This window comes from Stomoxys calcitrans, chromosome 2 (assembly GCF_963082655.1).
Source record: "Stomoxys calcitrans chromosome 2, idStoCalc2.1, whole genome shotgun sequence".
NCBI classification, from domain to species: Eukaryota; Metazoa; Arthropoda; class Insecta; order Diptera; family Muscidae; genus Stomoxys; species Stomoxys calcitrans.
In genome coordinates this window covers 135,547,864-135,574,740 of record NC_081553.1, presented here as the reverse complement: position 1 = coordinate 135,574,740, position 26,877 = coordinate 135,547,864, and the positions used below count along the sequence as shown (strand labels likewise).

The following is a 26,877-nucleotide window of genomic DNA, read 5'->3' as shown; positions in this document are numbered from 1 at the left end:
CTCATGGGCATACAGATTAAGTGTGAGGCAACAACTGCGGCTAGTAGTCTTAAGGCGATGGGAGAAGTTCGAGACACTACAGACAGCGGCACTGTCTTGGAGCGATGGAACTCTGGTGTTGTCATCTCGAAGATCATGCTACGCAGATGGATCAAAGATAGAGGACAGAGTGAGCCTGGGGTCTACGTTGAAATCTCAGGGACTGAGATCTGTTTTCGACAGCCTGACGATTATACGGTCATGCAGATGGAGATTCGGGCGATCACGGAATGCATGAAGTGGTGCGGTGATAACGCGAGAACGTCGATTGTGAACATCTTTACGGACAATAAACTGGCCATCAGGGCAATAACAAACAGGACGGTAAGGTCTCAAGCAATGTTGCAGTGTAAGAAGGAGATTAACGCCTTTTCTGAGGATGGCAAAATCCGCATCGTTTAGGTGCCAGTCCATAACAGATTAAGGGGAATAAAAGAGCAGACTATTTGGCAGTGAAGACCAGAGGAATGCCGTAAATAAACTTGGTTAACCCAGAAAGACTTAAGTCTTTCTGGTCGACGCAGTTAAAGATAAGGGTGTGGGCGACACTGTGGAACAGCGAAACGATCGATAGGACGAATAAAATCCTATAGGCAGATTTAGATCGCGAAAAGACAAGGCTGCTACTGAATAAAAGTTAGAAGGATGTCAGTATAGCCTTCAGTTGTCTTGCAGGTTTAAGCCCACATTTGAGATTAAGGAAGACCAAGAAAAGCCTAAGTTTTGACAAGTTACAACTAAGCAGCACCGTTGCTTAATTTCCAACATTCCCAAGTAACCCTCAGTTTAACTGATTAAAATCACATTTTGTCGTTTAGACTTAGTTTGGTGAATATTAGCAAGGTGAGTTGCATTTTCCCCTTCTACACCCGTGCCAGGCATTTCGATAAAATGTTGGATACTAAGCGGTTAAGTTCATCCGAAATTTGCGCCAAACAAAATGCACGTAGGTTCATATATACCGAAATGCAGATCAAGATTGAAAATTTCTCTACTCTCCCGAGAACCGAAAATTGCAAATTACATGCAAAAGGTGGCGTTACAGAAAAAACTAAAATTAAGCAGTACCTTTACATGGTAGCTACGTGAACCGAAGTTTACAATTTTTTCCAAAAAGAGTTTCTACTAACCCAAAATTTGAGAAAATTTGAGGCTAAACTCTTTTAAACGACTAAAGTTGATCCGATCCTTTAAATGTAAAGTTTTTGTGCATGGTTTCCCGTCAATTTAATTGCTTTCTTTACTCTTTTCTTTTATATACAAAATTTCTTATATCTTTCCATTCTTGGTAATTGATTTTCCTGTATCTACATCTATGTTTTTGTTGTTTTTTATTCGCAGAGAAGTGTGGCCTGACAATGATGTTTTCGGAGCCATGTCAGCCGCCCCAGAAGATGAGTTGCTGCTAATGCGGGAAATATTCATGCACAACATCACAACAGGTAAGTGATACAGTCGTCCTTGTTATAGTACTAGCAACAATACAGTTTTCATTTAATTAAAATAACAAATTTTGAAAAGGATTAAGTTATCGCATGCAGTTCCACAAAGGTTGCTGCAGCTTGTACATATTAATATGGATTTTCATGGTGATCACATACCCTACCTCCCTACAATTATGCCTATTAATTAATTATTTGATATATGTATATGTTCGAATGGGCAAAATGGACCACAACTACTTGCCTGCGGGTTTCCTCCTTCGCTTGTGGCCTCTGATGGCAAAGATGGTCGCATTTAGTGGGCCAGTACTGACAATTATTTGTGGTCTTCATAGAGATTAAAATTGTTTTCGTTTTTTTGCACTCACTTTCCATAGCCCTCCCTGTTGGACTCCCGACGTATTTTGCGGTTTTACTCTCTTCCTGTTGCTTGCTGCTGAAGCCTTTTGTTTGGCGTTGTTATTATTTAATAAAGTTACATAAACGTGAAAATAAAATTAAATTGGAATCAAAACCACAGCGAAAAAAGCTCCGAACACTTTACATGCATTTATGCAAATAGATAAGCTGATGCAAACGTATATTAAAGTGGGGCTCGAGTTCCAAACAATTTATTACGGAATATGTGTATCGAAAGTGTTAAGGAGTATAGCTTAGTACAAAAGTCCTTGTACATTCTACACTATTGGCACCAGTGGTTGTGATGTAAGAGTTTTTCTACAACTGCGACCATTTCCGAAAATTCAGCATAATAACCTATCTATAACTATAAATGACATGAAAATTGCTTATTTCATGCAAATGTTGACCTTGACTGCGCCTCAAATGGTCCATCCGCTTAGTCCAATTTTGACATAGTCATTCCAACATTTCGGCCGGTATCTCACAAATTAATGCTTCAGTGGTGTCCTCCAATGCTTCGATTAAAGCAGGTTTGTCTGTATAGACATGAGCTTGAACATAGCCCCACAAAAATAGTCTAAAAGTGTTAATTCACAAGATCTAGGCGGCCAATTGACCGGTCCCGAACGTAAATGTTCACCGAACTCGCCTCTCAATAACACATGTCATGCAAGTCAAGCTCTTGCATTTTCAGCAACAAAAAAATTGGATAGCATCCCACGCATCATCTTTGAAGAAGTACGGTCCAATGATGGCACCAGCCCATAAACCGCACCAAACTGAGACTTTTTCTGGATGCATTGGCAGCTCTTGCAATGCATCTGGCTGATCTTCGTCGTAAAATGGACGAAGCACGCGATTAAATTTCTTAACAGGGCGCGCATTTTGATAACAAAATTCAATAATTTGCAGGCGTTGTTCGTTTGTAAGACGATTCATGGCTAAATTATAGACCAAACTAAACGTGTATAAGTGAAACAAAACACAAAACGAGCGTGAGCTGTTCAAACCTCTGTTACCTAAAAGATAATAGCTAAAAAATCACCCTTTACTAGTGGGACAAAGGCCGGACCGGTAGTAAATGTGGACCTTTATAGAATTTAGGAATCTAAATTCTATAAAATTTTGCAAGCTTGCCCATGAACATTCCACTAAGGAAACTTCTCACCTATCGATGAGTGCATTCCGATTCAAGTTTAAGCTTTTTACAGACGAGTCCGAACGGCGTGCCGCAATGCGACACCTCTTTGGAGAGAAGTTTTACGTGGCGTAGTACCTCACAAATGTTACCAGCATTAGAGAGATATTCTCAAAGGCCTTGGAGAGAAAACACAAAATTGCTATTGGGCAAAATTCCTACTTTGATTTCGGTATCGATATAATTTAGCATGCTTCCAAGGAGTGTGATACACACTAGAACAGAGGATAGTATCAAAAAGATAGGTAATATAAGGCTATAAGCGAGGGGGAAGTAATCTTGCAAACCTTGGGTAAATTCCATCGGGACCAATAGCATTCGATGTAACTGCAGCATAACAATCGTAAACTTCCTCATTAGTACGCAACGGAATTCGAAAATACCGTAATCAACTACATCATCCAGTGTCGCTGCAGTATATCGGGAAAAATTTGGTTCAGTATCTATAGAGATTCTATTGAAATCATACACATCATCATGATAGATTCTAGAAGTCTTACATTTACCTAAACCAATATCACCTATTATTTTCCACTTACTTTTCGAGTCCAAAGCAGACCTAAGTTGTACATGATAGAAATCAGATTTCGCAATGGTAATTCGGCTATTTGCTGTTCTCTTAGCAGAACGAAACTCCCTATACAGCTATGGCGTTTTAAATCTCTTTCATCTAGAGTAAGTCATGTCAATTTCCTGAATACATACTTTAATAGACGAGTTAAACCACGATGTATTTTTTGAGGAGAAACGCTTAGTTACAATAGTAACCAATTCATCATATAGTGAAAGTATGTTTTCCGAGAGAAATTCAACCTACCGATCAATAGAAATTACAGCATAAATTTCGTCCCAAAATATGTGTTCTCCAAAACATCGCAATTCAAATTTCTGTAGTCACGGAACGAATATATTCATTGCTCAACATGTACCTCAAACGTATAGGCAAGAAAAATTAAGTCATATTTCGATAAACTGGGAGCAGAGACATGGTCGAAGAGTACAATATTGTTCAGGTAATTGATAAAAATTAGATCAAGAAGCGTATTTACAGTGGAAGAGAAATGGGTAGGATTAGTACTATTAGTAACACTCAAGCCAAGCGATAACATGTTATTCGTCAATGACTGATCGATAAGAATATTGAAGTTAAAATCTCCTGTTATGATAAGCTCATGATAACCCAAATTAAAAGATTCCAAAATGTCACATAAACTATTAAAATCAATAGAGTTGTTGGGTCTATAAGTACAACTAATAAGCATTTTTATATTACAAGCGCTTAATTCAATGAAACGGTGTTCGATGATATCTCCAGTGCCTGACTTAAATCGTAATTTTGCGAAAATTGCTACACCTCCACGACGTTCTCGATTTGATGTGAGAACCTAGTATTCCTGTAAAGAGATTAAGCTACCTGGAATGGAAGATTTGAGCCAGGTTTCCAATAGGCATATGACATCAATGTCAGTGTCCTCAAAAATAACCTTAAATTCATCAATCTTGTTCACCAAGCTTTGTGAATTGATGTGACAAATTCTTATACCTTTGTTTTGCCTTGCCAAAATTCGAACTAAGTTCATAGTAAAGTTATTGGAACCTGTATCTCCAGTATTAACTTGGATCATTCGTAGTGCTAAAATAAGGTATAGATTCTTTTATCTATAATATTAGAATTTTCAATAATATAGGGATATCTATTATTATCATTGGTTATAATGTTTAATATATGAATAAGTGGTAGTAAACTTATCTGCAAGAATATATATTAAAAGCGTGCAAAAACTCCAAAATAGCCCAAAGTTGCGTGCACAGTCCAATTTTATACACCATTTGACAATTCACTAAAACAGACCTTAGAATGTAGAATCTCATTGGAAGACCTTCTTAAGCAATAATTTGAAAAATTTTTGCTATTTATAATCTTGACAGGTTTACTTATCTCGACCGAAGTGGTTCAGATGGATTAGCAACTAGTATTCGAGGTACCGCAATTGTGCAGAAGAAAAAAACATTTTAATGACATGTTATTAAAACGTTCTGATAGTCCAAATCAATTGGCGATAGCAATGAATGAGGTTAGGTTATAGTGGCACTCCACAATCGAATACACTTACAGATTTAAGTCCAATGTAATACCTAGAAACAAAAAAATGAATTGCAGTTTAGTTCTTGTTTCACAGTTCTGTTTTCACAGCTTCTGCAACCTTTAGCTTATCAGCAGTGAACTGTTATTATAAACAACCTAAGTAATACTTCAATTCTAGCCAAAGACAATAAAACGACAGACCTCTTCAAGTTTTTTTTGGGCCATATATTCTTCCAGCTTTCACAGCCCCCAATTCGTAACCTACCGTTATCCGTTGTCTTTTTGGCCTTATGTCGAAAAATTAGTTCCCCTGGAAATTGTAACGTAATAATTCCACGTCTATCATAGTCGTCTACAATTCCCAAGGATATCTCTGTGGCCCGGATCCCAGTTCAGGTGCGTTTTACACTGTTTAGCCAATCTAAGAAGATATTTAAAGCAATCGGCGTTGATAAATTTGCCATGTTTTATTTTAATACTATTTAGTGCAAATCACGATTATTGGTTCCTTTTTTCAGTTATCGCATATTATCGATAATGTACCAGTACAACTTTGCACTGCTATCTGACTTGCACCGGATAGGACTAGAATAAAATAGAGCATTTTCATCTTAGCATTTCCACCACCTACACCCAGAAAAATTTGTCTGCTGATATCAGCGACCATTGTCTACTGGTATTAAATTAAAAATTTAATTTTTTTTAAAGGATCCATACAAATTTGTTAAGGATAGGTTTAAGTGGCAGATTGCCATCAATCTCACTTAGACGTTTCATCCATTGTGATACCACAGTAACTGGAGAAGGAACATGCCTCCTAGTTTCTACCGTTCAACCATCCAGATCGCTACAAAAAGCCCAACAATTTTCGAATGTTCACATCCGCTAAATCAGCCAAGTTCTCAAAGAAAGGAGAACCTAAAGTGGATCTCCATTGACTGGCAGTGAGTGACACATATACACAAAACAAATTTTCTATAGTCTCTTCTTCTTCCTCTCAGCATCGGCAAAAGTCGATACTGGCAACCTTCAGTCATGTTTTCCGATCTTTAAGTGCTAACGGTTTCAAGAAAACAGTTTTAACATACTTTCCACAATTCAATAATTTTTTAATGATTTCAAATAACAGCTGGCAAAATATCTACTTAATTCATATATTCGCTTTGAATCGAAAAACTAATGCCTAAAATAGCCAACAAATTTACACAATAATAAAATGAAAAAGCTTTAACGATCGGTTAGTAACATTTTAAATAAAAAGTCAGCTGACAATGTTTGCTGATACAAGCAAACTTATTTTTCTGGGTGCAGGTATTTTGGAACACTCTCTACTCAGTAGGAGGCAAATGTCACTGTGGGTGATCTGAAGGATTGATGCCTAAACCATTTTCGGCCCTTCACTTCGCTTTCTTACATAGAGCTTCCTGCTGCATTTCCCAAAGAGTGTCAGAAAACTTTTCCCTAAACGCGAAATCTTCGTCGTCATTCTATGCGAAATTTCTGCACCTTTTTCTTACAGAGACAAACACATATTTTTGATAACTTTGATAAATTTCAAAGTAGGGGTGACAGTGCACCTCATTGTCACTCTACTCCCTCATCTGTGTAGATCTACAAATACCAAGCCTGACCTTATAAGGTTTTTGTAAGTAAGTTTTTAGTCAAGACTCTTCCACTATTATTGAGGCCTGGTCTTTCCAACTCCTTTTTAAATGAAGTCGGTTTTACGTTTTTAAAGTCCTCCTAAATGTTAAGAAGTGCTATCATTGTATATTTCTTCACAGCGAGAGTGCCTCTTATATGGACATGAAGGCGTGCCTAGGACATTAAGGCGTGCCGTTGTCGAGACAAGCTATCTATATCATACGCATAAAGGACAACAGTCTGTTTTTAGAATTAAACATGACCTTTTTGCCCCTCATCCCACGAAGTATATGACATGAAGAAAATGTTCAACGGTGATAATCGCCTCACAAGTGCTAGCGACATGTCTGAAGTATTCGTTCATGTAGAACTTCTCTAAAAATTGGTATCCACCTGCGGCAAGCCTTGAGGCTACGAAGAGAATCTAAAACTCAAGCCGCACTAAATAGAACATTGAACATTTTGAATTTAATGTGTACGAAATGTTGGGAAACATATTTCCTTCAGTGTGCCTTACGAAATCGGCTATAAAGAGGAGTCATTACGTTGAAACTTGAATCGAACTACTACACCCTTAAAAAGAAAGAAATCTGGCTGCAAATTCCTGAATGGAATATTCTTGAGAAATGTTGTCTATAAAAAATATTTTTTTTTGTATTATTACTTTGCAATGTTTGTCTTTGCATATCTTGAGCTTTCTGTTTGCATAACTTGGGCTATTTTCATGTCCATACTTTCTATCATTATTTGTAAATTAGTGCACAGAAATCGATAGTGGCCTCTATTTTTTTGGTCAAGTCCCATTCCAAGAAATTTTATGGTAGATTTATGCTGACCACAGTCTGGCATCAGAACTGCCGGTCTCTCATAACTTTACCAGTATATAACCCACTGCATTGCATCATTGTTTGATACCTATAGAAGCCATAATTGAATAAACCACAAATTTGCGCAAAGGAATGAGCAGCAACAAAAAAGCACAAAATGTACATAATCTGGGTTGAAAGAAAACTCCAGCAAAGGACGATGGGCATTTGGTGTAGCAATACAATTTTAGTTTGCGTATGCGCTACAAGTCGAACTAAATTGTAAATACTGATTTCAAGGTGATTTGCAAAGATTGACTGGAAGTAAAGATCTTTGAGGATTTTCAATTAGATTCTTTAAGTCTAAATTATACTGCAGGTCTTTCTCATGGGAGATAAGCGATCTTATGTTCCTTGCACTGTTAGTTTTTAAAGTTTTTTACAGTTCTTCCCATTTGTTATGGGGATTGTTTTACTTTTTCTTCGCTCAAACATTCGAACTTGAGGCAGAATTCAACATTCAAATATATAAATCATGACTACAATTTTTCATTTGTTGATCATTAAAGCTATGCAAGTGTGAAACCTGAAACAAGTCACAAAACATGGTTGGTATTCAAAATGAAATCTTCTGTATTATCCCTAAGAGTAAACCACAGTATGTAAAATATTTGATAACTACATTGCATTACATCACAGTGTAAATCAATAAGTGCTATGAGGAATGCCGAAGGTGTAAATGCATAACGCCGTCAGTCCTTTAGAATGGAGACTGTTTGTGTGTGTGTGGAAGGCGTACTTTTATATCCACCTGTTTTCTCGCACGCACACTCTAACAAAAGCAAATGTATTTTCATGCTCTGCCACCATCAACGACCGATAGAAAAAACCACAGAATCGAATTTGCGGTTGCATTGTTCGTTAATAACTTTGGATACAGAGAGACAGGACTGGAAAAAACGGACGGGACATCAAAGGAAGAGAACAGGAAGGATGGAGGAGAAAATTGCGTGCATGTGGTCAGGTTTTGTCAGGACTTTATTGATCACAAAAAAGTTAATGATGAGGAGAATAGGTAAACTTGTTTTTAAATTCTACTTAAAGGCTTAGTATGCCACATAAATATATTTAATGTCTGCGCCAGGGATGGCCTGTCGGAAACTCTGATGCATATGACATAAATATCCGACATATAATACGAAAATGTCGCAAACCTAGCCAAAAAAAAAAAAAATAGTTTTTGACAGAGTTAAAAAATAATAATACGGAAATCGTACAACTATTTTAAACTTTTGTGAATTTATGATTATGGCTAACCTGGTGCATAGGTTTCTATCGCGTCACTAAGACAAACATCAAAAACAATTTCAGCTGTTGTTGCCCCTCACTAATGCTGGTGGATTTTAACGTAGTCAAACTGCTCCGAAGTCGGAGCGCTGACTATAAGAGATTTTAAGTTAAAACTTTTTAACATAAAATTTTAAAATATTTATTGGTTGGAGACCATAGTAGAGTCATTGTGAAAAATTTCGTCCTAAAGGGGCTTAAGAAATAAAATTGAGAGACGTATGTGAAAATAAATTCGAATAAAACCAGACGGGACAAAAGCCACCACAGCCCCCTACATGTAAGATTATGAACTTATTTTCTAAAGGCAAAAACACTTTTTGTTTTGAAAACGTGTCCTCCGTCATCATGTGGGCAAATATGGCCCCCTCAGATTTGGTCAGCAGACAGGTCCCTAAATGCTCTATCCACTCATGTAAGATATTAGCCAAAAAGATCTCCTAACGAGGTCGAATACGGCCATTTCATAAAAAAAATGATCCTGGAGAGATATGTGACCACCATGTTCACATGGAAAAAGATGGCTCTCCCAAATTTAGTCTGCAGACAGGTCTCGGCAAGCAATTGGTCCAAAAAGATCTTCTAACGAAGTCGAATACAGCCAATTTTTTTTTTGTTTGTTTGTTCCGTATAGACTCAAAACCGTCTGAACCGATAACCTTGAAATTTTCACAGATTCTGTAGGTTGGTCTGGAAGGAAACAGGCTACATAATTTTTTGATATCGAGAGGGTGTGGGACCCTCCCCCTTACCCCAAAAGAACTACCCAAAAATAAAAGTGGACCGATCGGGACAATATGGGATTCAAATGAGTAGAGTACGAATTTCATAATACAAGTTGGATCCAAGTATCTGGGTGGCCGCCCCAAAACCCCTTAATATAGGTTTATTTGACGATCAAATGAAAGGTATTCGAGAGTAGATTACCAGTATGGTCAGGAAGTAGGAATAGGCTTCATAATTTGAAGGGGGCGGACCCTCCACCGTTACCCCAAAAACACCACCCAAAATCAAAAGTGGACCGATAAGGACAATGTGGGTATCAAATGAAAAGTATGCGGGAGTAGATAACGAATCTGGCATACAAATTCATGTCGAAGTATAGGGAGTCACTCCACCCCCACAAAAACGCCCAAAATGGGGACATTAGCCAATCACGGTTACCCAATCAAGTACAAAGCCAACGTTTTAGGGTTAGGTTAGATTAAAGTTTAAGTCTGCAATCAGACTCACTTTGACATTTCAGTCCATTGTGCTACCCCATGAGCATTATACTAGCCCATTTCTTCAATACATACATTTTTAAAATTTTTCCACAAAAATTCCATTAAGAAATGAGTGCAGTCCGATTACAGTTTAAGCGGACCATTTTTGTCTTATTTGAACAGCGTGCTGCTTAGCGACACCTCTCGTATCGCATTTTCAGGTGGATGAGTAACTCGTCAATGTCACCAGTTTGAATGTGGGGATAACCACCACTGAATATTTATACCCTACACCACTACTGTGGTACAGGGTATTATAACTTAGTGAATTTGTTTGTAACACCAGAAGGAAGAGAGATAGACCCATTGATAAGTATACGGATCGACTCAGAATCACTTTCCGATTCGATTTAGCTACAGGACAGACGGACGTGTACAAAGTACAGGTCGCAGTTTTCATCCTTTCGTCTTAAAATTTGGTACTGGCATGTTTTTTGACCTAGAGGCAAAGCCTGTTGAAATTGGAAAAAATCGGTTCAGATTTGTATATAGCTCCCATATATAGGTTCGTCCGATTTGCAGTAATAATGCAATGAAATGGTCATTCGATAACCGATTCTCACGAATTTTGGCAGGAAGGATTTTCTCTTGACTCTCGCCATTACTGGTGGATTTCATGGAAATCGGTTAAGGTTTAGATATAACATCATGCCAAAATTTTATACAACGCTTTCCTCGACGACTACCACAATATCTGAGAAGTTTGCTCGAAATCTCATTTAGATATAGCTTCCATATATATATTCGTCCGATTTTGAGAATTATTGCAATAAAGTGCTCAGTTGTTAACCGATTTTCTCGAAATTTGGCTAGAGGGATTTTCTCATGATTCTCGACATTACTGGTGAATTTCATAAAACTCGGCTTAGATTTAGATATAGCTGCCATATATGTATATCGCCCGTTTTTCACTTCTAGAGCCACTGCAAGCGCATTTACTGACCAATCTTGAAAAAACTTTGTACAACGCTTTTCTCGCTTTCCTTGACGACTACCACATCTGCTGTGAATAGGTTCAGATTTAGATATAGCTCCCATATATATGTTCGTCAGATTTTGGGTAATTTGCAATAATGTTGTCATTTGTCAAACGTGGTTATTACAGTTTGAATGTTTAATAAACCATCTGAAAACATCCGCCAAGGGCCATCAAAATTGTTTCAGAATTGGATATAGCTCCCACATTATACTTATAGGGTTTTTTATGTTTAAGTTAGTCCAAATCGCCTACTGTAGTGGAATTCAGTAAAGTGTTTTAACGGAAATCGTTTAGTTAACAAGCGATAAATGAAAAATTATTGAATTTGGTATTAAGTAGTCACTTTTAACGTTAATCGATATCGTTAAAATCAGCTGTTTTCACTAACGAATAGAAATTCGTTAACTAAACGACGGACAATTAATTGGTGTTTACCTCCGTAACCGAAACGAATGACACCAGTTTTGAGATTAAGCGAAGAATAATACTGGCAAACAGATGCTACTTTGGACAAGTCTACCTCTCGACAGACGAAGATTACACTACAATTACACTATACAAGACACTGATACTATCCGTGCTGTTATATGGCTCTGAAGCATGGGTACTTCTGAAAGCAGATGAGGCAGTGCTTGGAGTATTTGAGAGAAAGACGTATGAACCACGAGCTGTATGACGACGACAGCATAGTTACACGCATCAAAATACAACGGCTGCGTTGGCTAGGTCATGTTGTCAGAATGGATGAAGAAGCTACAGCAAAGAAGTCTTTTGAAGGCAAGCACGGTGGTACACGCAAACCGTGAAGACCAAAAGCCCGATGGATAGATCAAGTGGTGGGAGACACCTCCGGACTTGGTGTCAGAGATTTTAGAATGAGCACAGAAGATCGAGGCGCTTGGAACGATATTCTACGTTCGGCTAGTGGAACAAATATTCGGTCATGGCCAATCAAAGTAAAGTAAAGTAGGAGAATAACATAATCGGTAGTGCAAACTATTTTTTGTCGACTTATATAACGAAACGATGTTCGTTATAAGTTACAGAATTACGGTACTGGTTGGTTAGAGAGAAATCGTTCGAAACCGACGCCTCACTATTGTCGTTGTGCATTTACACGTAAACTGATTTTTTGCTTACTCCAAAAGTATCCCAATGCTAATATACGATTTCAAAAAATTATGCAAAAATATACACCAATGCTGGTAGATTGTTGGCATCGCGCGTCTTGCGGTATAATTTGCTCTGCAATGCTCTGTAAATCTTTGTGGCAAGGTTTCGTGGGTGAATTTTGAACTGTTACTGTTTGTTGAGAAAATCTTAACTATGGTCTGTCTGTAAATTCAGAAGACCTTTTTCCACTGTTTTTTTTTTTTAGTGATAATATCGATGGTCCGGGCGAGCCGAATGTTAGGTAGCCGCTATCAAGGGGTCTGAAAAAAATTTAAGCCAAGTTATCTGGTTTATATTTAATAACCGAGGAAGCTTTTAACTACGGCCCTATGTCTATTTAAGGCTTTTTATGGGCGTGGTTAGAGGTGCAGTTTTGGATACCTCATCCCCATAATTGACTTTTTGACCTCCCCCGGATTTTCTGAATTTTCATCCGATTAGGGGAAAATTTTTTTCATGTATTACTCTTTGGCTGAAAATTGTCCAGTCAAGCACGCTTGTGCCCTCGAACACTAACAATAATATACGGAGTAGCTGAAACGAAGTTTTACCAAGTCAAATTACCTCATTTTTTTTGTGTAAAAATATTGTATAGAAGTAGTATGAAGTTCAGAATCCAGTAATTTTTGCTCGATGTGATCACCTTTTGCCTTCAATCCCATGCCAGCCGGTTGTACGTACCGGATTGACCCGATGGAATGCTTCATCGGCAAGGGCTGCCGCCTCAGTGTACAACACACTGCTACAACAACAACAACAACAACCTTTTGCCTTGACTATTGCTCCGAACAAGCCAATTAACTAGTTGCAAGCTGCACGAATGTACACTCACAGACATTTTTTAGTAAACCCAACAAAAATGTTTGCTGTAACAACAGAAAGCTCTGCTGAAAATGAGACAGTAATAATTTTTTGCTAAAACAGCAAACATTTTCTGCTGTTTTCAAAATTTTAAATGTTACAAAATGCTCAAAACTGTCAAAATATCTTTTTGCCAGTTTCCAATAAGGCAAAAATATTTTACATTTTGTAAATTTTTGGTCGAATTTAAATAACAGCAGACAAAATATCTACTACTAGTATATGAATAATTTTAAACAAAAAGTTATCGACTAAAATTTGTATTTTTTTTATTAATTTACAGCAAATGCTTCAATTGTTGTTAAAAATTTTTACAATTTTAACTGGATTAATAGAAAAGTTTAAAATTTTTAATTTAATATCAGTAAACAGTGCTTGCTGATATCAGAAGACTAATTTTTCTAATAGTAATCTTCCCGTATCTCTCTAAATCTTTTTTAAATGGTTCTAATAGAAATTTCTATCGGATTGGCATCTGGCGAATTGGAAATCCACTACTTGGACGAAATGAAGTGCGGAACATGATTTTTTAGCCATATTTGCATAACACGTGCTTTATGTGATTGTGCCGAATTTTTTTTGATACGTCCGTGTTCCACGATCGAATGTTTGCGCACCTGTGGCTTCTAAAATGTTTTTCCGATAACAAGAGGCATGCGCGCACCAAATACTAAAAAGTAACCGTAGATTCTTTTTTGAGGTAACTTTTTAGCATTTTTAGCGCACAACAAGCCGATCACTGGCTTAGGTCTTCGTCCATAGTGGCAAGGCACGGGTTATTATTCGCACCGTCTTTTTAACCTACCCTAACCTATTGTATGTATCATGTACTTTGACACCCTATCCTATTTCGCATTTAATCTGACACCAAGCTCTTTGAAAATTATTGGAGAGCAGTCATCGGCGGTCGCAGCTGTCCCTACCATCACTTCCCATGAAAAATTACTTCGGATGGTCGTTTGTTACGTTCAGTTAAGAAACGCGATTTACGAATTGACGAATTGCTTCATTGGGAGATTTTTCTCGACAGACAACACGATGTTCTTAAATTCACCATGTTTGAAACAGCGTAGCATCTACTTTACTCTTTTGAATTTAGTTTTGTTTTGCCAAAAAAAATTTTTGATTCTCCAATACTAGACATTGCCTGGAAGATTCTTTTTCCTCTATTAGACCTAGCAAATATGAGTCGATCAAGAAGATATCTCGGGTTCTCTCTATAAATAAAGTTGTGCAAAAACACCAGGCCTCTTACATTCGAAAGAGAGTTAAATTATTGAATTATAATTATATTGAAATATATATGCACAGGCAAATTTGTAACCTACAACCGCTTAGTGTTTATTTGAAAAAATATTTTTTATTACTTTCAAGTTTTTTGCCTATTAGGGCGAATATCATTCAAATTGACCATTTTTGTTTGTTTCTCTTGAAGCAAATTAAAGCCAGATATCGCAACACGCACCAACAACTATGGGGCGCGTTTCGTAATTTGGTTTAGAATTACACTTCAGTCATATTAGGTGTGAAGGAATCAAGCGCCATACGTTTGTATATTGTACTTATACATAATTTATGGTGAAAACGCCTCTATGATATAAATACTACATTAACCACGTTTGACAACCCTGTCTATTAGCTGTGCTTTTCCCAATGCATGTGTTTTTGTGTAGTGGAAGATTTTTTGTTTACACAAATTAATCCCATGGTATACACATGATTCTGTGCATCTCTAAGAGTTGTATTGATGGCTTCGAACGCAAGACAACGACATCGGCTCTCGCTGTTGCTCATGTGCCCAGGTTCGAAATCTTCACTACAAATAGAGCTGATGAGTAATTCTAAACCACATTGCGTAACGCTCGACAACCCTGTCAATTAGCTGTACTTTTCCCAATGCATGTGTTTTTGTGTAACGGAAGATTTTTTGTCTACACAAATTACACTACCTCCATGGTATACACATGATTCTGTGCATCTATTGGGAGTTGCATTGATGGCTTCAAACGCTAGACAACGACATCAGCTCTCGCTGTTGCTCATGTGCCCAGGCTCGAAACCTTCACACCTAATAGAGCTGATGAGTAATTCTAAACCAAATTGCGAAACGCTTGGTGGCGTTGCGATCTCTGGCTTCACTTTTCCTATTGAGCGCGTTTCGAAGCCATCTAAGTACTTCTTATTAGTGAGGGCCGGCCGGGATTGTAAATGGGCCACATCGGTCAATGTTTCGATATAGCTGCCATATAAACCGATCTTGATTTTTGAGCCCAATTCTTATCCGATTTGGCTGTAATTTTGCAAGTAGTGTTTTGGTATCACTTGCAAGAACTGTGCAATGGTTCAAATCCGTTCATATCCTGATATAGCTGTGTTATAAACCGATCTCCCGATGAGACTTCTTGAGCTCCTAGAGGGCGCAATTCTTATCCTATTTGCAGACATGGTTGAACATTTGCTTCCAACAACTGCGCCAAGTATGGTCTAAATCGGTGAATAAGTTGATTTAGCTTATATATATATGTGTGTATATATGTATAGTGCCGTGCCGAATCTTATATACCCTCCACCATGGATCGCATTTGTCAATTTCTTTGAATGAATTTTTCTATATATATATATATATATATATATATATATATATATATATATATATATATATATATATATATATATATATATATATATATATATATAAAGAAAAATTCATTCAAAGAAATTGACAAATGCGATCCATGGTGGAGGGTATATAAGATTCTTATCCTATTTGCAGACATGGTTGAACATTTGCTTCCAACAACTGCGCCAAGTATGGTCTAAATCGGTGAATAAGTTGATTTAGCTTATATATATATGTATATATGTGTGTATATATGTATAGTGCCGTGCCGAATCTTATATACCCTCCACCATGGATCGCATTTGTCAATTTCTTTGAATGAATTTTTCTATATATATATATATATATATATATATATATATATATATATATATATATATATATATATATATATATATATATATATCTATATATATATATATATATATATATATAGAAAAATAATAAATAATAAATAAATAATAAATAAATAAATAAGGTTCGGCACGGCACTCTTTTTCTTACTAACCTCCACCATAGGATGGGGGTATACTAATTTCGTCATTCTGTTTGTAACTCCTCGAAATATTCGTCTAAGACCCCATAAAGTATATATATCCTTGATAGTCATGACATTCTAAGTCGAACTTGGCATGTCTGTCCGTCTGTCTATCGAAAGCACGCTAACATTCGAAGGAGTAAAGCTAGCCGCGTGAAATTTTGCACAAACATTTCTTATTAGTGTACGTCGGTTGGGATTGTAAATGAGCTATATCGGTCCACATTTTGATATAGCTGCCATATAGACCGATCTGGTATCTTGACTTCTTGAGCCGCTAGAGGGCACAATTCTTATCCAATTTGGCTGAAATTTTGTACAAGGTGTTTTGTTACGACTTCCAACAACTTTGCAGAGTATGGTTGAAATCGGTCCTTAACCTGATAAAGCTGTCATATAAACCTATCTGGGGTCTTGACTTCTTGAGCCTCTACTGGGAGCAATTCTTATCCGTTTTGGCTGAAATATTGGATGATGTGTTTTGTTATGACTTTCAACATCTGTTCTGAGAATAGTTCAAATAGGTCTATAACCTTATATAGCTGCCATATTAACCGATCTGGGGTCTTGACTTCTTGATCCTCTACAGGGAGAAATTCTTATCCGATTTGGCTGAAATATTGGATGATGTGTTTTGTAATGACTTACTGTGCTGAGTATGGTTGAAATCGGTCCTTAACCTGATATAGCTGTCATATAAACCTATCTGTGGTCTTGACTTCTTGAGCGTCTAGAGGACGCTATTATTATCCGATTTGGCTGAAAATGTGTACAACGGCTTCTCTTATGACCTTTAACATACGTGTTGAATATGACTTGAATCGGTTTATAACCTAATACAGCTTGCCTATAAACCGATCTCCCTATTTTACTTCCTCAGCCCCTAAAGTACGCAATTCTTACTAGATTTGGCTGAAATTTTACACAATGACTTCTACTGTGGTCTCCAATTCAATTCAATTATGGTCCGAAATGAACCTGAGAAGAGTTACCGTGGAAAGAACTCGACAAATGCGATCCATGGTGGAGGGTATAAAAGATTCGGCCTGGCCGAACTTAGCACGCTTTTTTTCGTGTCTTCATCATCACAACAGCAACAGCTGAATTCAACAGCAGCATCGCCGTTTAATAAGCCCTTTGGCTTATCCAACATTGATGGTCAATATTAAATCCCCTCGAGCCTAGTGTTCATCATGGATTTCGTGGGCCATTGTTCAGATGTCCTGTTTATTTATGGGCATTTTATTTGAGGCTGAACGTTAAACTTTCTAGACTGGTCCGAATGGCATTTTCCCCATTTTAAAGGATTTATGCACTTTTTGTGTGGTGGCTTCTGACATATCCTGTTTGCCATAGGCTATGTAGCTCTGCATGTCCATCAATATTGACACTTTTATGTTTTACGAGTCTTTAAAGGACCCCATCCTCGTTCACTGCCTCCCTCCTATCCTTCCTCACTTTTGCTGAGCACTAACTCTAAAGTTTATATTTTTCTGTAACGGAAAATGTTCAAAGGAAAGCTTTTATTTTGTTTTTACGGCCAGAACCCCATCGCAGTCGATGGTCAGTGGAATTGTTGTGGCCAGCCAGTTCGATGTGGTCTTCTTGTTGTTGTCGTCTCGCCAGTGGATTACAAAAATTTTTATATTTTATCACCAACACCGAAAAATGCTGCTCTTTTTTAGCGCCTTTGCGCCGTGGAAAAAAGTGTCATCGCTCGATTCGCTCGAAGTCTTTTGAATAATTTTTGCGGTATTCCCGCTGCTTTTTATTAAAGGCAATTCTGTTTGGGGTTTGTTATTTTGCGGTGGTGGCCTTTTGGGTTTTACTAGGCTGCTCGGCAGCAGGTCGGAATGATGATGATGATGATGACGATGGTCCTGTGCTTGCGCCAGTAGTTCTGGTTGAGGTGTTGGCTTAAAGGAGCTTAGTTGGTTTGATAAATGAGTTTTTATAGTTCGTCCACAGAAATTATGGTAATGACAGTGAAAAAAGTCCTCGCTTGGCATAAAACAAGAATTGTTAATGACTTTGGCAAGACATGTCTCCCTCTCTCTCTCCCGTTTGTTTTTCCCATCACCGATGCGGCATTAAAAGTGAAGTTGCTAAAAGTTGTTTACGAAACTACAAGTCATAAACTGTACGGCATACGAAAGTCGAGGACTTGGAAAAAAGTGTAAAGTAAGGTTATGGTCGAAAAAATTTGAGTAAGGTCGAAAAATTATTATGGGGTTTAATATAGCTACCGAATGGCATTTGCTTAGAATTCATAATGAAGTGGTATGAGTAATTAGCCCTTGAGTTCTTTTTTTTTTGTTTTGGTATGGACAAACGTGTAGCAATTAAGACGACACATTTTACCTTTCTAAATGGATTGTATTTTGATTCGTTCATTTTGCATTGTTGTCATCCGCTACATGCAGTGCAGTGTATCTCTAAAAGAAGAGAAAAATTAAGATGGCTAGATGTGGGCAATGTGCGTTAAATTGTCGTACGGCTTGTCACAGAGCAACACCACTTCCGATCTCATGGCACCCGGCTATATACACCGAATTGACCCAATGGAACCCTCATAGGCAAGGGATGCCGCCTCAGGGTCATTTTTTTCGTAATGGGTGAGGCACATCCCGAAGTGCGCCCCGACCTCTCCTGTGCAGCAATATACGCAACATCAGCATCCCACCCCCATATTGCCAAACCAGTGCCGGAGGGTGTATCTTTTTTGTAATTGAATTGCAATTTTAGACCAAGGCAAGATCGACGAGATAGTAGATTTTATGAGTCGGAAGAACCTATTTGTTGCGGCGATCCAGGAGACAAAGCTGGCCAACACCTGAAGCTTGCACAGTTGTCACGGATACAATGTGCTACGTAAAGATCGCTTAAGGAATGGAGGTGTGTGATTGGCCTTCATGATTCACCATTCCGTGCAGTATAGACCCATCTCGCCTGCGCCTGGCGCTAGCGATCCCAACATGGAGTGCATCAGGATAGCAACCAAGTCCGGCACTGCCGATATAGAGCTATACAACGTGTCCAAATCGCCCATTGGTTGTTGTGACCCGGCTAATGTCCAAGCTTATAAGCCCGACATAAGTAGGATACTTTCTGATCACAATCGTCTGGTTCTAGGAGACTTTAATGCGCATCACGTTTCATGGCATTCTCCTCTTTGGCAGAGCAAATTGAAGACTCCACGTTTTGCACAGTAAATGAGAATGCCCCCTCTAGGATTTGCGGAGGTGTAGCAGCATGCCAGACATTTTCATTGCATCCCCTGATCTCCTAAGTGACGTATCGTGGCAAACCGTCATTTCTTTGGGATCAGACTACCTTGCCATAATACTCACCATCGACCGACCACCCGACTTCATAACATCTGAGCGCCGGACGTTTATCAATCAGAAGAAGCCCGATTGGGCCGGCCTCAGATAGCACACCAATCGCCGCTTCAATGAACTGCCACCCCCTCAGATGTGTTAGTTGCCGAGAGGAAATTCCGAAACATCATTAACGCAGCAGCCGCTCGCTTTATACTTGCCGGTCGAATACCCCAAGTGCGGCTCAATTTCCTGGCGCAGGCAGTGGTACTCGCAGACGAGCGTTGTACGTACCCACACAGTTCAAAATTCAACTGTTCTGGTTTCCGGACCACAGAAACATCCCAGTTAATTGCAGAGCAGACGAGCTTGCGAATCTAGGAACTACCTTACACACTCCAGCGAAACTAGAATCTATGGGTATGCCTATGGCGACATGAAAGCCAAGTCTTCAGTAGCAGGCCCGAATCAGGACAATGGATGGCAGGTGATCACAAAGTAGGGGTTGTGAACACTCAAAATCTAGACTTGAAGAGGTTTACTGCTTAGCAGTCGCTGGCTAGAACAGACGTCTCAATCATTGTGATCGGTAAACATGCTGGCAGACTGAAGGTTGCAAGTAACGACTTCTGCAGAATCTGAAGAGACTATAGAACATCTGCTGTGTGTGTGTTCCGCACTGTTCCACTTTAGGTTTTTATTTCTTTGAGAACTTATCAGATTAAGCCCCGTTTTCCCACGATTCGGATACCCCCATAAAATGTTCGTCGCTCTGCCGACCATTTTTCTATTCCTCGGTGTAACGTTCGCGTTCGTCTCCTACGCCCTTAACTCGGGTCGACGCAGTCCGATCGTAATGGGACACATAGGACTGCGAGCTCACTTATGCAAAATAGGTGCGGCAAGTGATAGCATGTGTAGGACATGAGGGGAAGATGAATAGATGTTGAAGCATTGCGGGCAGTGACATAGGAAACAGACACTGTCACTTAGGTGGGGACACAATACCAGACATGAACTATCTTAGGGGCGTGGTAAGGAAACAATTAGGCGTCTAGTTAGAATCATTGTTTAAACTTAGCATAAGGTAAGGATTTATTATCCTTCAATTTAAAACAAAAAATCCTTAATATGAAGGAAAATATTTTTCACCAACGGAACGGTTCCTCCAAGAATTTGAAAAATTGATCATCTAAAAAAAAAGGACTGCCAGAATTTTTCGCAAAAATACCCAAAATACTTATTTCGGCGAAGATGATGTTCGTCATGATTTCGGTAGGGCTACAAATATTATTTGGTTGGGCTACAAAAATGTTTTGCATGCATTTAGGGGATATATGAAGTAATAAAACATAAGCCCAAATAAGGTCACGGCTTTATGTTTTCAGAAAATTTCTTAGTTTTTAAAACATATAACACCCGTTTAAGTTGACAGATGTTGTTCAACTTTTCTGTCATGTCAAGAGGACCAGAACCAAAAAGAAGCTAAAATTGAGGTATTTAATAAAGTTTTTTTATTGGAGACGAAACAATTAGAATACATATATTTTTACTTTTTTGATTTCCAAACTGCATAAATTTTAATTTACAATAATAATCGTAATTGGACGCTCTTTGCAGTAGTTTTAAATGTTGTTAAATCGCGAAATTCGAAGCCAATCCAGTAAAAAATCCAAAGAAAAACATCAAATCAAGAGTCGAAAATCCCCGAGACCAGATGAAATATTGTAGTAATCAAGAGCATTTCTTTGTAGTAATTTTTGAGCCCTAAACCACAAAAAACTCGTAAGTCGGTCCAAAAATGAAGATTTGGCAAGCCGAACAACAAATGCCGATGTAATCAATTTTAGGGACCTGTCAAGAGGAGCCCATGCCGTGAAATATCTTGTTCAAATTTTAAAAGAGTTATCTCTACCAATTCTCAAACGGCAAGATTTTTTTTTCGATTCAAGGGTACGTTAGGATAGGTTAGTATAGCAGTCTGTTTCCTAAACAGACTCGCTTAGGCTATTTTCAGTACCACAGAAGCGACAGTCCAGGCCTCTGATGGAAATCGAACCCACGACCCCGGCACTGGTAATTTTAACGAGCTACCTACTCGGCTATTGAGGCGATTCTATCCGACTTCCGCACAACTTGATATAGCATTCGTGCCCGTTTACGTCGAAATCCGCGATACTCCCTTTAAACCCGCGTGTTCGAATGAATATCTGGGGCATCGAACTAGATACAATCACTAGCGGTGGTTGATTGCTTTCCGATAAGGAAGAATTTCCCGCAAACATTTAAGCCGGGCTAATTGACGAGTCGTCACTTACTCTTTTTACAACTGACCAAAAGCTCCTACTTACCCTTGGAGAAGCAATAACCAGAGCACGCAGACGTTGTTCGTAAAGAAATTTTTTTCGTCTTAGTACCTTGACAAAGTTCTTGTAGCAGTTCAGTGTTGGCTTTCTCATTCAAACGCCAATTTCGGAAAGCCTCCTCTTTCAATCTGGAAATATTTCTGTATGTCTGGTTAAGCCAAGTCTACTCTTTTGATTTAACCGATAAATTCCCTGCGGGTGTAAATGACTTCTATCCAATGAGGATTATTCTCTCAATCATTCCAGCCGCAGCATTTATGTCGTCGTCCCAAAAAACGCAGTTGCCACTAAATTGCACAAAGAACCTTCCTTCGATTTGACTCCGGTTGACATTTTAAGTCGTCCGTCCGTGTTTCGAAGTAGCAGAGCTTAGCGCTTAAAATTTCGCAAAATTACTTCTTATTAATGTAGGTCGGTTGGGATTGTAAATGAGACAAATCGGTCCACGTTTACATATAGCTTCCATATAAACCGATCTCCCGAATATACTCCTTGAGCCACTAGAGGACGCAATTCTTATCGATTTGGCTAGGTCATAGGTCCTCGCTTCTTCTATGACCTTCAACATACCAACGCACCGAGTATGGTTCCAATCGGTCCAAAACTGATATAGCTCCTATATAAACCGATCCCCCTAATATATTTCTTGAGCCTCTAAACGGCGCAATTCTTATCCAAGCATATAAAAAATCCATGGGGATTTCTTGTTATTATCCCCTTTTAGTTTCTGCCTATAAAGAGAGACCGTCCAAAGAACTTGACGAATGCGATCCATGGTGGAGGTTGTATAAGATTCGGCCCAGCCGAACTTGGCACGGTTTTACTTTTTTATATAAGAATAGGAACAATGTAATACTCATTTATCTTGCAAGTGCTACTCTTTCTAATTTTTATACCTTCTACTATAGGATGGGAGTATACTAGTTTCGTCATTCCGTTTGTAACACCTCGAAACATTCGTCTAAAATTCCATAATGTATATATATATGATGATATATGATGACATTTTAAGTCGATCGACCCATGTCCGTCCTTTTGTGCTTCCGTCTGTCTGTCGAAAGCACGCTATCCTTCGAAAAAGTAAAGCTAGACGATTGAAATTTAGCACAAATAGTTCTTCATGGTGTAGGTCAGTTGCGATTGTACATAAGCCATATCGGCCCATGTTTTGATATAGCTGCCATATAAACCGATCTTCAGCCACTAGAGGACGCAATTCTTATCCGATTTGGCTGAAAATTTGCACGAGGAGTTTTGTTGTGACTTCCAACAAATGTGCTAAGTGCGGTTCAAATCGATCCCTAGCCTGATATAGCTACCGTATAAACCGATCTCTCGATTATTCTTCTTGAGCATCTAGAGGGCGTAATTCTTATCCGATTTGGCTGAAATTTTGTATAACAGCATAACCTTCAGGAGGCCACCGTAGCGCAGAGGTTAGCATGTCCGCCTATGACGCTGAACGCCTGGGTTCGAGTCCTGGCGGAATCATCAGAAAAAATGTTCAGCGGTTTTTCCCCCCTAATGCTGGCACCATTTGTGAGGTACTATGCCATGTAAAACTTCTCTCCAAAGAGGTATTGCGCTGCTGCACGCCGTTCGGACTCGGCTTTAAAAAGAACGCCCCCTATCATTGAGCTTCAACTTGAATCGGACTGCACTCATTGATATGTGAGAAGTTTGCCCCTGTTCCTTAGTGGTATGTTCATGGGCAAAATTTGCAAACTTTCATTTGCATAACCTTCCACATACCTGTCCAATATGGTCTGAATCGGTCTATAGCCTGATACAGCTCTTATATAAACGAAATCGGACCATAACTTGATATTGCTCCAATAGCATAGCAATTCTTTTCTTTTATCCTTTGTTTGCCTAAAAAGTGGTACCGGGATGAGAACTCCACAAATGCGATCCATTATGGAGGGTATATAAGATTCGACCCTGCCGAACATAGCACGCTTTTACTTGCTTTGTCGCATGTCTTTACCTGGACGACGATGGCGACATGGCGGAGATTAATTTCATAACTCTTGCTCTTTCCGATTATATAGAGAGAAGTTCGATTTCACACAAAGATATACAGTTTTAAAGGTAAACAAAAATTCATACAATATTTTTAAATTTTTCCCTTTTTATGCCGAAACTTTGCCTTGCTAACTACGCTAGAACCCAGCAGCTGGCTGTTGCCTGCGCTAACAGCCAGCAAAAGTCGTACCCCCATAGTCGGAACTGATGTTTACCAAAGTGTTGTTGCTTTTGTGCATTTGCAAAATGTTTCCCCATTTTTAATTTCACCCAGACATTGCAAAATTTCCAACTTAAAATCGAATTTAAATTCCTTTGCAATTCACTTTTTCCCAAGAGACACAACAATAACCAAATAAACAGAGGAAAATGAGCAACAAGACGAGCGACCCTATTCGAAATTCCCCAAATGCGACGACAAACAGTATTTGAAACTCCTTACCAGGCACTCAACACAACCATCAGTTGAGGAATAAATGAAAGAAGGCTAAGGCAAATACAAACACAACTGGAAAGGAATACAAACATATACGAACACTCGCTCTTACACACACACACACTTACACACACACACAACAATGGTGGTGTCGGAAAATGCAAATACCAGAAAATGAAGTTTCTTCTCCCATTTGCAGGAATTTCAAAACGAATGAAAATGAAAAACTCCATTTTCCACATGTCACACATCTCTGTACATTCATTTCTATGCTCTACGTTTGCCTTCCATCATCATGAGTTCGTGTCCTAGTAAGAATTGGCGGAAACACACATACACACGCTCGCAACTGTGAGTGAGTGAGTAAGCGAGTATGTGTGCGAGTTTTCACCAATTCTTTTGTAGACATTTGCATCTTGCTGCAGTTGCGGAAAAACAGAACCGGTTAAAAGCTGTGTAAGAGGCCTTCAAGTCCATTTATCTGCAAAGTCAATTTCAATAACTAAACTCGAATAGGCCTAAACTTATCTTAATAGCTAGCATTTTTTTAAGTTCTTGGCAATGTTTCTGTTTACTGGAACAAACAAAACATGGATAATGTGACGTCAAACAAGAAATTCATTTTTTTTTAATTTTTACTAGCTCTCCCGATGTGCTTCGCTGCGTCATAAATCAGCTCATTAAAAATAAATATTTTTTAAACTATTATGAAGACGGTGCCCGATTATCAAGATCTTGAAGACCATGGGTCCTTCTCAGCATCACTTTTAATGTTTAGCGTATTTGATATATGATATCTGAGCTTCAATAAGCTTTTAATTTCAGCTTAAAAATATGTTGGTACGATGAACATAACAATGACCATCCGTGGTGGGAGGTACATAAGATTTGGCCTAGCTAAACATTATTCGTTTATCGAAGGTTTATAAATACGGAATTTTTGGTGAAGGAATCCTTGAGGAGCTTCAAACCATTTAAGTCACCCGGACCTGATGGAATATTTCCGGCGTTACTACCGAAGGAGGCAGACTATCTGGCGCCTCGTCTGGCCAAAATTTTCACAGCGTGCCTAGGACTTGTATATACTCCGAAAGCCTGGCATGAGGCAAGGGTGGTGTTTATACCCAAGCAGGGCAAGACAAATTATGCGACACCAAAGGCCTACAGACCCATAAGCCTTACGTCCTTTCTACGCAAAACCATGAAACGTATTGTGGACACCATGATAAGGAGTATGAAATCCAGCGAACTGCTCAAATACAAACAGCATGCCTATGTCAAGTGAAGGTCGGTGGAGACTGCCCTGCACGAGGTTGTGCATAAAATAAAAGAATCCTTCGATGTCAAAACGTACACCCTAGCGGAATGCATTGACATCGAGGGGGCTTCTTGCAATGTGCGGACCGACACACTGATTCAATCTTTAGACCCGTGCCGGGTGGATCCGGTCCTTAGAGACTGCATAAACCATATGCTAAGGAACAGGTGGATAAATTGTGTGTCCCATGGCATAAATATAAGGGAGAATGTGGCACAAGGCACGCCACAGGGGAGCATTTTATTGCCACTCCTATGGGTGAGGTATTACGAATGCTGACTGAGAAGGAATTTGAACCAGTCTGCTACGCAGACGATGTTACAATACTTCTAAAGAATAAGGATCCGAACCAGCTATGTAGTTTGGTGGACTGCTATGGAGAAAAAGTGCAACATAAGGACCATACAATAGGTTCAGAGAACATGTTGTCGTGGCATAGGCGGAGCGATGAAGACGACACCCACTAAAGCACTGGAGACTATTCTAGATATCCGACCCATTGACATACAGATTAAGTGTGAGGCAGCCACTGCGGCTAGAGACTTAAGGCGATGGGAGAAAGGATTGAGGATGGGTGCAGCTCATACTTTCGTCGTATAAACGAAGCGACGATAGGAAACCTGGAAGGAAGGGAAAAGATTTTCGATCGATCGATTCGATACCTGAGATGAACCTTGAAGTAGAGTGGGAGGCACTGCTGCCATCGGCACAGTCTTGGATTGACGGAACCCTAGTATTGCCATCTGGAAGATCATGTTGTACGGATGGATCAAAGCTGAGGACAGGGTGGGCCTGCGAGTCTACATTGAGAACCCAGGGACTGAGATCTGTTTTAGATTGCCTGACCATAATACGATCCTGCAGGATCGGATTACGGAATGCGTGAAGTGGTGTGGTGCTAACTCGAGGACGTCGAGTGTGCACATCTTTACCGACAGTAAAATTACCATAAGGGCAATAACAACCAGGACTGTAAGGTCACGAACAGTCTTGGAATGTAAGAAGGAGATCA

General features: G+C 38.9%; 1 protein-coding gene across 1 annotated transcript in view; it reads left to right on the top strand.

Annotated features, from left to right (window-relative positions):
* LOC106082285 (protein timeless homolog) overlaps positions 1-26,877 on the top strand; it is a 960,087-nt gene that overhangs the window by 367,817 nt on the left and 565,393 nt on the right. Inside the window, exon 11 of the mRNA XM_059362476.1 lies at positions 1,381-1,481. Within this exon, the coding sequence (XP_059218459.1) occupies positions 1,381-1,481 (101 nt within the window). The remainder of the gene's footprint in view (positions 1-1,380; positions 1,482-26,877) is intronic.